Raw genomic sequence first — 13,418 nt, 5'->3', positions numbered from 1 at the left:
TACAACGCCCCTGATGCAAAGCTGCTATCTAATGTATACATTCCTCCAAATAGTCTTCAAACGCCCTCCAAGCAGGAAAAGACACGCTTCCAATGCCACCTTCGGAGACCGGCTCGGCGAAACGTTGCTGCCTCAAGTCTTTAGGCTCCACCACAAAGCACACAGTGGATCGAAAGAAGCAAAGGTCCAGATCTGCGCCCGGTCTGCCCAACTCGTTACTGTCGTTGCTGTAGTGCTTCGTTCCACTATAAGGTTGCAAACAGGCGCGGACCTAGGTCTCACACCCTTGAAATTACTGGAATACTGCGACAACTATGATTGATCGCCCTCGTTCCTATCAGCTGGCTTCTCCTCCTTGGAGTCTGCCTTGGGCGGCTCCTCTTTTGCTGCCGCTTCTTGTTGCTTCTCCTTCTCAGCGGCCGCCTTTTCCTCGTTCTTTGCTTGCTGAACCATGTCTTGGACGGCTGCCTTCTCTTTTTCCCAGTCGCTCTTCTTCTCATCAAAATTGTCCTTGATCTTAGCCTCCTTGGCCTTCTTTGCTTCTTCCTCAGCCTCCTTGGCCTTGCGCTCCTTCTCCATCTCCTCCATGTGTCGGATGTCGTCGACACTGGGTTCGTAAAGATGCCAGATAGTGTAGTGGGGAAGACCGACCACGGAAAACTTCATGCGCTTGGCCATCTGCAATATGTTAGCGCTGCAACAAGGTAGGAACGTCGTAGCTTACCTTGCCAAATCCTTCTGTCTCAGCGTGCTTCTCAAAACTGAATGCAGGGAAGTGAACACCAGAGCGGAAGACCTTGGCTTTCGCAAGAATGCTAACACCACCAACACCATCAATTTCCATCTCCATGTCTGGGTCGCCGTAGGGGTCGCGGAGGTAGGCCAAATGCGGGCGCCAAGTGGCGTACTCTGCGTAGCCTTCTACAATAACTGCATCCTCGTCGAGAGTGTCGGCGAGGGCGAGGGCAGTCTCAGATTCTTGCCAGGAGTTCAGGTCGTATGGCTGTTCGCCGCCAAGCCAGTCCGGAAGTGGTCGCCAGACATCTGAGTGACTGGTCAGCAATTTATATTTTCCTCATGTATCATTGTACATACTGGGCACGATGACATCCTTGTTGTGTCGCATGAGATCTTCCAGAATAGTGAATGGAGCAGTCTCCACGTCCACATCTCTCCAGTATACCCAGCTGTGTGTTGGCCGCAGAGCAGCGCTCAGCAGCCAGTTTCGCGCTTGTGCCATTGACTTTCGGCGGCTAGCCTGTGCGGCGAAACCGTGTCGGCTCTCAACATCTTGGTTAACTTTTTGTCCAAAGTCTTTCTCCATGATCGAGATCTCGCCAAACTGCTGCTTGGGGTCGGGATTGGCCTGTAGCTCCTCCAACTTCTCCGTCAAGAGTGAGATGGTGTTATCCTTGGAATCTCCAACGAGGAAAGCCAAATCGATGAGGTTGTGGGGGTATGTGAGGTTTTGCAAATGGCCAAAGAACATGGGCAGATGCGGAGCCGCGTCTCGCAAAGGAGCGCACAACAGAATGCGCTCCTCCCTTTCCCATCCCCTCGCCGTTCCTTGCACGTTGTTCAAATCGTAGTATCGCACGGTCTCAAGCTGCGCATCGTCGTTCGAGGAGATCAAGCTGAGGGGTCCGGAACCCAGGTTTGGTCGCAGATCAGGGAAGAAGAAGAATAGGGCGGTAAAGAACAGCGAACCGACAAGCAGCAAGCGCTGTATCAGTGTTCTCCGCCGCCTGAGCGCAGGCTGTGATCGCGGCTGGAATCTGGAGGTGCACTAGAGGTTAGCAACACGATTGTCTGAGTCGTAGTCGTAACGGAGACGCGGGTTGAGATGCTGCGCGATAGTTGCGCCATGGGTCGTAGGTGATGAACGTACTTGTGAGGTTGGATGGAGAAGGTACCCCCTCCGTGCGAGGGATATGCCCCGTTGGAATAGGCATGGCGGTGCATCTTCCCTTTTGACGATGAATGTAAAGGCAACATTCAGAGAGTTGGGCGCCAGATGTCAATTGCTCCCTTGGAGACCCCCGGTCACCGAAGACCCGCCAGATCACCAAGTGGTTGAACAAAGTACTGCCTCCCAGTCCTTGCTGCTCCCGAGTAAGATGGATTGCCGCCCCCGAGAGTAATTGCGATGTAGAGCAATCCAATACAGGCGTTTAGATGGCGGATCGCGTGCGTTCGGGGGTGCTGCGCGTCTCTGGTAACCTCCGTTGTAGGGCTTGGCCAAGGATTTGTTCGCTAAGGCCACGGTGACGTCCAGACGGGGATGCTGATGGCTAAGTGGCGTCTGCAACGGATATGGCCGAATCAATTGACTCGACGCGCGAGGCTGACGAGATGCACGATGGTTGTCGTTCGAGTGCTGACACTTTGCAAGGTTCACGAGGTGAGGCTAAGCCAAGCCACGTAGTATGGCCGTTTCAGACTGGTAGAGCAATGATGTGCAGGAGCAGCTATCTCCGCCCAAGCAGCGAATCGAATCAGTACCTCAACGGAAGTAAGTTTAGACATTCGTATTCTCCATATTGCATACGCGTTGTTCCAATACCAAAGGGACACCTAGTATCGACAGTACTTCAGCGGGTTGCAAACGGCTGCACGCGCACAAGGTGTCACGACTGAAAAATTGAATGAACATATTTAGAGATTCCTATCTACCATAATCTAAACAGAATGCGGACTACACGAATACATGTCCTTCGTAACAATCTGGATGCTGTTAGCAATGTTCAAACAGCCATGTCGTCATGTTTTAGACAGATGTTGCGCTCAGACAGCCGTGTTAAATCATCCCCCATCGCCTGGCCTCAGGTCGCAACAGCCCAAGACGGATTGCTACGACTTTTGGCTCAAAGACCACAATCACGCGACGTTGGACAAGCCAACAGTGCAACTCCACAACCCGTCATTCCAGCCGAGACTGGTAGGGTGCGGGAGGGTGACCCGGCGACAGATGTCGTTGAATGGATAGACTAGTTTTCCTCCTTGCGAACGGGTTGGGAGTCGGGGTGCTTACCATATGCAGGCATGCAAAGCGAGCGGCTCGGATGGGTATCTGGTTGCAGTGTCAGCAGTGTTCTTCGACGATTGAAGTGAAGAGCTGAGAGTGCAGAGTTATATCAGACAAAGGTAAGCGGTATAAATTTTCTTCAAAGAGGTTCAGTAGCAGAACTGAAATAATACGATCATCATATAAAGCATATACAGAGAAAACGACGAGGACTTACCATTAACCAGTATGTGCTTCGAGACGCTGCAGGTTAGCGACAGATGAGGTGTTGGGAGGCATGCTGGCGGCTACATCGTACGCCCATGCGCTCACACTTTGCGGCCGCCTCAACAGTGAGATGCTTAGGCCGCTGAAGAGAGCTGTCCTCTCGCGCGATACACCTCGATCCTGAGCTGTATCTAGACTGAGATTAGCTACAGTCGTAAAGTCTTGTGCAAAAGCAAAAGCTTCAGGTGTGAGATCAGAGGGTGGTGCATGTGTTCATAGCTCATCTGAGATCGCAAGAACTTTTTCAAGGGTATCATCAATGAAAGGGAGAGGAATGGGTGGGAGTGTGTTAACGTACCTTGAGCGCGTGTGTGAGGTAAGGAAAGAAAGTTGAACCAGACGCGCAGGAAAATTGAACTTGAGGGTCCCGAAATCTTGGCGGGTCTGTGCTTAGTCATCCACTTTTCTGAACACCATGAAATCATCCGCAAGTACAGCGCGTTCAACACGACGCAGATGCAAGCACGATGAACGCTGACAGAAGACGAAACAATGCGCCTAGTGGTGGAACCAGTGCGCCTGTGTTTGCGCGAACGATTAGAGAACCGCAGTATCTGGAGAAGTTGAGACCGACAAGGTCAAGAGGCGCGAATGAGCTTCGCAGGATCTGTAAGTGCCCAAACAGCTTCATAGTCTCTGTTTACGCGTGCTCAGAGTGGTTTGAGCTTCCCAATGGGATTTGCGAACTTCCTGTCATTTGGTATACCATCCTTGTACGTTCCATTCCTAAGCATTACAACAGTTCTCCAAACGTCCATTATACCTTCCGCATCGGGCTCTGCCTACCTTGAGATACCTTCGTCCTCCCCTACGACCAAATCGACACTCATTCCGCCGACTTCGTCACTCAAAATCACTGCTTCTATCCAAGGCCCAAAGCCTCTCCCCCGCAGCGCGCCATTCAGTCCATCGCTCCTTCTCACGACTACGGTCAAATTCGCCCCGTTCGCAACCCGTCAAAGACGAGGCTATATTCGGGATTCGGCAGAGCGCGATTTGGGTGTTCACCTGGAAACTGCACTACGGGGTGTCATCATCGGAGAGAGATGGCCTAAGAGCGGAGTCGAAGTAGTGGTCACCATCCTGGAAGGTGACGAGGACGGCTGGTGGGGTGACTCCGCCAGTGAAGGAAACGCAACTGGAAGCGGATGGGGACTCTTGAATGTGTTGGCAGGGTGCATAACAGTCGCGAGCGCGGCCATAACAGACGCCGGCATAGATTGCGTGGATGTAGTGTGTGGAGGTGTCGCCGCTATAACACGGAACCCCAGCTCCACACAACAGCAAGAGCTGGCTAGGATACTCGACCCCTGTCCAGCAGAGCACAGGGAAGTTGTCGCTGCATGTGTAGTCGGCTACCTGGCTTCAAGAGACGAGATCACCGAGATATGGATGAAGGGAGATGTGGGCTCCGATCCCGATGCTCTGATTGAGGGAGCCACTCACGCGGCTGTGGGCAGTCTCGCGGTGGTCAAAGAGGTCTTGCTAGAAGCGCTCCAAACCAAATTTCAAGGCCAGATCGAGGAAAGTGAGAGCGGGCTGAAGAGAAAGACACGGGATGTGGACATGACAGGATGAGCGGCAGCGCGAGACAGCTGGCTATAACGCTTTCAGCGTCGTAGGCTCAATCGTAAAAGTCGGATAACCGTCAAGCCACTTGCATCCAACGGCCGACAGGATATTATCTACGGCTGATCCTAGCTATTGCTGGTCGAGTACGCTCCTGGACGTAATCGGAACGTGATCTTGCTCACATGGCGTTCTCAAAATGCATACCTTCGGCTTCCACAACCGCCGGGGCACGACAAGCTCAGGCATGTGGATCTTGGAACCAAACATGCGGCTAAGAGGACCCACATGTGTCCACCCGTAGGACTAAATAGACGTTGAGCCCGAGTGCAGAGATTATCTCTGCCAACGATATATACAGAACCAATGTTCGCACCCGTCCATGAATGAGTCTGTGTTGATTATGAGGCCCGACGCTGAACGTCGAGAGATGATGTGTGATTGATCTGCCAGAATTCTTGTAGCGAGCTGTCCTCGAGTATTATGCGCGCCACGTTTATCTGTCCCGCATGTGCAGTAAACATTGCCAAGATGCATATCGGAGTTTAGATGCGATGATTGGTGCGCAAACGCAGTACGTGGGCTGGAGTGCAGCAATCCCTGCCATCTGTTTAGAGAATGGCGTCATGATCCTACTCCAAAAGTCGAACACGGCTCGCAAATTGGACATGTTCCTGTTACTTTGGGCAAGAACCTTGGAACAAGAAGAGGCAAGCTCATCGGTAAAGCCAGGACACGTTCACGGCCCACTCGGAGCACGCTAGATTAGACGCCTTCAGAGCTTTCTGCGCGGGTCGCATTGGCAATGGCAGCGGCGCACGTCTTGAGGTCATCCCGTTGCTGCTATCGTGGAAGTCATCATTACCGAGATGGGCTGAAGCAGTAAGCACACCTTCCCAAAGCATCACGTCCAACAGCCACTGCCTGCTTGCAATTGACAAGAAGCAGACATGTCTCTGCTTCCTGGCTCCCTGTCCCTCTCTTCCTCTGCGCCCACTTTTGTCACTTTTGGCCCTATCTTTCCCCAGCGGTCTAGCTGTATGCATGTCGTTCGTTTTTCACGCTCGAATCACAATACAGCAGCCGGCAAGCGATCCGTCTTAGCTGCTCCTCCGCGGCCAAGGTCCACTGCAACTAGTCTTGGTGCATAACATTGCGATACCAACACGAGCGGATAACGGAAGGATTATAAGGCTTGCCAGCAGTCGCTGCAATCGTCCGAACATTTCCAGGTCTCTCGTTTTACTGTCGTCGTCGTAACATTCGTTTGTTGGAATGCCTTCTGTACGTCTCATGTCTCTCAAGCATAAAACCCATGTTCCCTGCACCTGCAACAACGCTAAAGTCATCTTCCTAGTTAACTCGCGCGGTCACGCTGCTCCCCGCGCTCTTTTCAACGATTGCGTATGCCGTCCATCCAGTGGAAGTCCGCGGACAGGACTTTGTCGACACCGTCACGAACAAGCGATTGATGATTGTTGGTGTTGACTACCAACCTGGAGGTCAAGGAGCGTACCAGCCCTCGAACAGCGAAGACGCTCTCACAAATGCCGATGTCTGTCTGCGAGATGCTACGCTCATGCAGAAGTTGGGTGTAAACACGATCCGTGTCTACAATCTCGACCCTTCGCTTGACCACTCCAAATGCGCCTCAATCTTCAATGCCGCCGGCATCTACATGATTCTTGATGTCAACTCGCCCTTGCCAGGAGAGAGCATCAACCGCGAGGCACCATGGACTTCCTACAACAGCGATTACCTTACCCGTGCGTTTGGTATCATCGAGAACTTCAAGGGCTTCCCTAACACCTTGGGTTTCTTCTCTGCAAACGAGGTCATGAACGACCTCTCCACTGCCGAGTTTAACCCACAGTACATCCGGGTACGTTTGGACGACGAGCTACCTTCACCAGTTCTCCAGGCTAACGAGAAAACAGGCTGTTCAGCGTGACATGAAGAACTACATCAAGAACCACGCCGACCGCACCATCCCAGTCGGCTACTCTGCTGCAGATGTCCGCGAGATCCTCCAAGACACCTGGGCGTACATGCAGTGTGTACACGACGAGGATGCATCGTCTTCTGACTTCTTTGGTCTCAACTCCTACAGCTGGTGCAATGGCGACAACTACCAGACTTCCGGCTACGATAGCTTGGTCGCCATGTTCAACAGTTCTGCCATTCCTGTCTTCTACAGTGAATATGGCTGCAATCGTGTTACTCCCCGTGACTTCGACGAGGTTCAAGCGCTTTACGGAGACCAGATGCGAGCACTCTCTGGCGGCCTCGTCTACGAGTACTCCCAAGAGGAAGCGAACTACGGTCTAGTTGATATTGACCAAGACGGCTCCGTCAAGCTTCTCAAGGACTATGACAACCTCCAAAACCAATTTAACCAGCTTAACGTCAGCTCTCTTGAGCAAGCCAATCCTCAGTCCACCGAGATTCAAGCCCCCGAGTGCGATGCGAGCCTCATATCCGCGCAAGACTTTAGCAAAAACTTCACGATTCCGGCCGTCTGCCCTGGGTGCCAGGACCTCATTGACAACGGTATCGAGAACCCACAGAACGGCGCACTGGTGGACATTGGCGACCGAGACGTCAAGCAGGCTGTCTACGGCAGCAACGGTCAGCAAATCAATGATTTGTCGCTCAATGTTGTATCGGACGACGGGTCTAACACACCTGGCGGCGAGAACACGAGCCCTAGTGGCACTCCAAGCTCCAGCGGCGGCAACCCGAGCCAAACCGGGGACGCTGCACAGCCCTCGGAGACGGAAGGGGCGGCCTCGCAAATTCGTTCTAGCTGTACCGCAGCTCTGATCGCTGTTTTCGTATGTGCACTCTTCTTGTAGTGTCCACCCATAAGTATGGTCGGGCTAGATGCCCTCAAACAGAGAGTTTGCGACGAATTTGGAGTGGAAGAAGTCTTGTAGATCTTCTTCTATTCTAGGAGTTATTATTTGCGATTTTACGAAGTACGAGGTTGGATGACTGGAGGAATTAATGACGCTGTTATTCTTGTACAAAGTTAGGATGAATATACCCTTTATACACTGCCAACTGCGAAGGTCTCCTCCAGCTGTGCTTCGCAATACGTGCCCTGGTGGTGTTGGCTGGTTCGCGTTCATCACTGCAAATGCCGAATGTGGTGTTATCTTTGATCTAAGTTTGATCAGAATCGTTTTGGATGTCCACATTACTGGTTGCAAGAAGTATGACTGCCGGAAAGGTTTTCAAATACTTTTATTGTCTTCCTTCGTCGAATAGGTACCGTGCAGCTACCACAGAGAAGAGAGCATGGAGAGCCACTGGTCATGCAACCTGTATGAGGCTGTAATGCTCAGCAGTCATCTCGACCTATCACATGTTTGACCCAACGGTTTAGATACTCAGACCTATAGCTTCCTTCATCCGCTCTGCCTTCGCCTGCAGTACTGTTTTATCTTGCTCGCCCTCACCCTCACCCTCATACACGCAATCGCAACCATACCTCTTCCGGAACTCATACGGTGGAAGCCCATCTAACTTCTCCAATGCTGTATGGCTAGCCCTGACACGTGCATATCTCCCGCTCTGGCCCAAGGAATGAAAGACCACCTTCCCGTGGATCATGATCATAGCAGCGATGGCCTTGCCCTTACTAGGGATGAGCGTGTCCGTCTCCATGGCGGTCATGCGCCACTCGCTGCAGCCAAAGGTGATGGAAAGGAGGCGACTGAGACGTGTGGTCGGATGGTTGGAAGCGAAGTTCTCATAGGTCCCGAGCGTCATGTCCTCGAAGAAGGGCTTGAGATGCATGTCGAAGAAATCCTGTACGACGCTGAAGTCAAACTCCGCATCTACGAAGATGGCTGCCGTATATGCCTCGATTACATCAGCCAGACACTTGGGTGGTTCACTGATGGTTACCCAATAGTCGACAGCACCACCTGCTCCCCGCTCTGCTTCCTCGGCCTCCAAGACATACTGGCGGATCTGGGAGCTCAGGATAGCAGTATTCTGTTTGATGTGAACATGCCAGCCCAGCTTGACACACACGGCGCCTAAGAATTTGTTGGACACCATGGGCGTCTTGTGCTCAGTGAGCCACTGGGGGTCCTTGTCCGGATATTTGTAGTAAAGATGCATGATGAAAGCCATGTCGAGGAGAGAGTCACCTAGAGGGCGAGAAAGGAGTCAGTGTGTGTGTGAACATGCGGTTCATGAAGGAGACATTACCTAGGAATTCCAGACGCTGATAGTTTGGTATGTTCTCATACAAGTATGGGTACGATGGATGAGCGAAGGCCGATCGGAGTAAGCGAGGGTACTTGAAGTGGTACGGGTGCTTCAGTTCAATCTTGAGAGCAGTATCAAGCATTGCCGCGGTGGCATCCGCGATCTGATACTTTGGCTTCTGGTACGCGTCATAGTAGTCCGACCACTTTGACATCAGATGATCCCCACTGTTGGCAAACAGCTTGACAGCTTTGACGGCTTCATCCCAGTGCCTGGGGTTCCAGCGTCCGGCCTTGTGATACTGTTGGAAAGCAGCACCAATAAAGGCCTCACAAACATCCGCTATACTCTTATCCCCGAGATTGTGCGTGAGTTTGAGCCAATCGTCTTCGGTCTTATTCAGTCCTTTACCCTTGAGAAGTTTGAGCCCTTCAGGGTACCATGTGCGCCTACACGAGTTAGTCCTTTGGAGGGGGGCTCGGTGAGAGTTTTATACATACCGCGAGAACGAGTCGGTGCGAATGTACCTGTAAAGCTGAATGTCCAGCTCGGTTCCATCTGCAGAAATTACTTTCTTCTTACCCACTGCAGTCTCCATCAGATTCTTGTTGCAAAGCATTTCCATGCGGCGGACATGAAATTCGAACTCGTTCTCGTCTGGCTGCTGTACAAACACCGAAAGGGACGTAGCCATCTTGAGGAAGCAATCTCCTAGAAACTCGAGACTGTGTTGTATCAGTGGGTAGCTCCATGTGCGAGTCCAACACTAACCGCTCATAGTTAGGGCCCATCCCGCTCTTGAAGTTGACTTTCTCCTCGCCATACTCTTCGGAATTGTCAGAGTCTTTGGTCAGGGCTTCCAACGCAAGCGCTGGGCTGATATCGAGATCCAGAGTTTTGCAGGCGTCTAAAGCAATGAGGTAGCTCTCGAATCGATGAATGATAGCTGGTAAGACGTAACACACGACCACGAATGGTGTTGCGAGCTACATCGTCAGTAACTTGCTGTATACATGCTGAATCGCTGCATGCTTACATTAGAGACATGTAAGGGCTCGGGACAAATGTATGTCTTGAGGTCGTCGAGCTCGCCTTTCTCTTTCTCTTCGACACATGCGAGGTGATTGCGACGGAAAGGGATCTTTTCGACCTCAAGAACAGGCTGTGATTGGTTCCACCTTGAGATATCCCTGCTCTTTGCCCACTTGCTGTCACTATAGTCCAGGATGCTGTCCATGAATTTGTGCCCACTACGAGGTAGACGTTTGGGAACCGGATCTTGTGGCTTGAGCTGTGTGGCGAGGTGGTTTGAGTAGTAGCGTCGGCCTCCGTTCATAGGGTCCACGAAGTAACGGTCTAATAGGTCCTTAGGAATAGTCTTTGGTGTCCATCTCCACGTAGGCTCGTTGTAGACTCTGTGGATTTGTCCCATGTCCAGAATCTGATCGAGGGCGCTAACGGGAAGCGGAGAAGACATCTTGCCAGGTAGTATCGGCACAACCCAATAGGACATCTTCTTGACATCATTCTCATATTTCTTGTTGTAAACATCCTCATATATGCGCAAAGTAAAACCAGTGAGAATATCTATTGTCTCTGCTGACACATATAGCGGAGTTTGAGAGGATTGGGAGATGACATTAGAGGGCCTACAATCAGTAAGATAGATGGGGAAATTTGGCAGTTGCGGGAAGGGATTGCGAGTGAGAAGCCCCATGGGTTGATGAGGTCGATCCAAACCCGCATCAAGGTCGATGAGGGTGAGATAAAGACACGTAGGGGCAACGCCGCGCCCGATCTTCCAGAACTCTGGCTTGATCAACATGGAGTACATGCCTTTCTTCTTCTCACTGAGTGCCAGCAATGCATTTCTTCCGGCTGGTAAGCTCCTGTGGGTCGTAGGGAGTAGATTCTCATCAAGATAGCCTTTGTTGTACAGCTTGAGACATGTCTTGAATGCGGCGGAGCACTTTGCAATTGCTTTCTTGCTCTGAATGTCACCAGTGACTGAAATCACAGGTGAATGCTCCGGTAGCATTACCTCGCAAACAAATCCTCTCCGCTGCGGATCTAGGGCATCGTAATTGACTTCAGGACTGACGACGTACGTGGGTTGAAGCATTGTTTGTCTGTCAGGTCCAGGCAGCGTGGCTACGAAGTGATTGAGAACAGATAAGCTTGAGCGGTAAGTGAGCTTTGCACTAGCCTTTGTGACAAAACTTGGGTACATCTTGTCTTCGAACGATAGCAAGTCAACGTCATTTCCGCCGATTTGACGATCCTGGGGAAGAGCTTTGCAATATCTTCGCATTGTGTCTTCGTCGCTTTTGACATCAAGGACCCGGCTTTGATGATCTTCGTTGCCAGCCTCGACCATATGAAGGTACCTGGAATTGCGATGCCTTGCTCGACCGCGAGACTGCACATATGCTATCATGGTGCGGTAGAGATCGAACCGTACAATGAGGTTGCATTGTGGAATATCGAGCCCCTCCTCTGCTACGGATGTGGCAAACAGGCAGTTCAGTTCACCGCGACGAAATTTGGCGACCGTCAGAATCTGGTTCCGTAAAGAAATATTGTGCTCGCCTACACGATTATTCACCCCGACAAGCACACTGCAACGGAGGTTTGGTCCGCCGATCTGGGAGAAGATGAGCTCAAGCAGGCGAGCGGTCTGTCGCTGCGTAACGAAGACGATGCAACGAGCTCCATCATCGCGCTCATAGTAAAGATTGAGCCAGTGACGAAGTTTGAGAACCTTTGAACTCAAGTCTGCGTTGCTAAGGGCGCACGAACCGAAGTCGAACTGTTGTACAAATGTGGCCGCCTCCTGTAAGCGTTTAGACTGAGCATCCCACTCCTGCGCGGCACCATCTTGTTTAGTCTTGTTGTGCTTGAGGTGCTCACGATCTTCGAGCTTGCGACTCTGCTCATCAGTGAAAGCGAAAGACCAATACATGTCGGAAGCCCAACGGCCTAGCTCGGAGCCGTGGTGCTTAGATGCGACGAATAATTTCTTGAACGCCGATATGTCTCCAAACTTGGCCTTAATCTTTTGATGGAGGGGCGTCTCACACTCGTCCTGTAGCCGTTCATATACTGCTATCTCCTCGATGGGCCTGCTGATACTGTTCGAAGCGAGAACACTCTCAGACGTAGTGACTATCTTGGAATGGAGTAGTTTCTCGAGGTCATTCGCGACGTTCCTGATGTGATCGATCGACAGTCCTCGTGTATCGATCGGAGAAGCTGTCATCCCAAAGATACGAGGCCGATTAGAAAGCTTCGGTTCATGAACGTAGTAGTCCTTCATCAGACGGGCGTAGGGGTGGTTGCCTTTTGCATGATGGGCCTCGTCAAAGATGAGGAGATTGATCTGGGCCATGGTGATGAAGGAGTGCATCATACACTGCACGAGAACCTCGGCGGTACATACTATCACCATGTTACTCTGAAAGTGACTCTTCCAGGTCGATTTCGACCATAGCGATGCACCCATAGCGCCACATATACCCTCTACACTCTGGTCTAGACCGCACCGCAAGACATTTGCTTGTTGGAAGACGAGGTTGACTGAGTCTACCAGGAAGAACGCAATCTTGGGGATGCCGCCTGCAGCCCGATATTCAAGCTCGCCATCTAGGATATGTCGCAGGAGTAGAGTTGCGATGTGGGTCTTTCCGGAGCCCGTATCCAGTACTGCTATCACGTTTTCGCTCTTGGCTCTCTGGAACAGTTCGGTTTGATAGTCGCGTGGGTTCGTGATGCGAGCGGTGCCATCTTGTTTTGCCAGGATATCGCGGATCGAAAGCTGCTCTTCGTTGACAGTCTTTGCGGCAGCATCGTCGACTTCCTTCTGCGTCAAGTGCGAACTGATGTTAGCAGCAAAGGCTCTCAAGATCTCGTTCTGCGCTCTGCGCCTCTCTGATGTTGTGTGTGGGCCATGCGCATGCGCAATGTCAGCGTCTACATCAGAGTCTTCATCCTTATCTTGTAGTTTTGTCTCGTTGTATTTGTCGTCTTCGTCTTCAGAATCGGAAGACGCCAATGTCTCCTCGAACGAGAAGTAATCTTCTTGTTGCTCTTCGATTGTCACCCACGATTTGCTTGTGGCATTCACCATACTGTCGGTTGCCAAAGGGTTACTTGAAGCTTTTCACGAGATTCAGAGTGCGAGAGAGAGGAAACACTCTCATGGACACAGTTCATGGTCGAGGACAAGGGTGCTGCCAGTATTTGCGCAGTCTGTTGCGCGTCCGTGAGCGAGCAAACAATGCATGTAACCGACAACGGGTGCTCAGACAGATTCGCTCGTCCTGGCCCTATCAGGCAG

The 13,418-nt window shown here is 51.6% G+C and overlaps 4 protein-coding genes across 4 annotated transcripts; 2 read left to right on the top strand and 2 right to left on the bottom strand.

Moving 5' to 3' along the window:
- Window positions 1–312: 312 nt before the first annotated feature.
- On the bottom strand, window positions 313–1,952 carry GT037_010293 (glycosyltransferase family 62 protein; the record flags this gene model as incomplete). Its single annotated transcript, XM_038935340.1, has 4 exons — window positions 313–678; window positions 725–1,044; window positions 1,096–1,775; window positions 1,834–1,952. The coding sequence occupies 4 exons, from the start codon at window positions 1,950–1,952 to the stop codon at window positions 313–315; spliced, it is 1,485 nt and encodes a 494-aa protein (XP_038782136.1).
- Window positions 1,953–3,759: 1,807 nt separating this feature from the next.
- GT037_010292 (uncharacterized protein) lies at window positions 3,760–4,870 on the top strand (the record flags this gene model as incomplete). The annotated part of the gene is made up of 2 exons (XM_038935339.1): window positions 3,760–3,901; window positions 4,035–4,870. 2 exons carry the CDS (start codon window positions 3,760–3,762, stop codon window positions 4,868–4,870), a joined length of 978 nt encoding a protein of 325 aa, XP_038782135.1.
- A 1,266-nt stretch (window positions 4,871–6,136) lies between these two features.
- On the top strand, window positions 6,137–7,716 carry GT037_010291 (glycolipid-anchored surface protein 5 precursor; the record flags this gene model as incomplete). The annotated part of the gene is made up of 3 exons (XM_038935338.1): window positions 6,137–6,145; window positions 6,219–6,743; window positions 6,799–7,716. 3 exons carry the CDS (start codon window positions 6,137–6,139, stop codon window positions 7,714–7,716), a joined length of 1,452 nt encoding a protein of 483 aa, XP_038782134.1.
- A 529-nt stretch (window positions 7,717–8,245) lies between these two features.
- GT037_010290 (endoribonuclease dcr-1) lies at window positions 8,246–13,208 on the bottom strand (the record flags this gene model as incomplete). Its single annotated transcript, XM_038935337.1, has 5 exons — window positions 8,246–9,021; window positions 9,083–9,531; window positions 9,583–9,807; window positions 9,854–10,068; window positions 10,119–13,208. 5 exons carry the CDS (start codon window positions 13,206–13,208, stop codon window positions 8,246–8,248), a joined length of 4,755 nt encoding a protein of 1,584 aa, XP_038782133.1.
- Window positions 13,209–13,418: the final 210 nt, after the last annotated feature.

The sequence above is a fragment of the Alternaria burnsii genome, assembly GCF_013036055.1.
Source record: "Alternaria burnsii strain CBS107.38 chromosome Unknown 726, whole genome shotgun sequence".
Taxonomy (NCBI): Eukaryota; Fungi; Ascomycota; class Dothideomycetes; order Pleosporales; family Pleosporaceae; genus Alternaria; species Alternaria burnsii.
The sequence above is the reverse complement of the archived record's forward strand: the minus strand, read 5'-3'. Positions and strand labels throughout refer to the sequence as shown.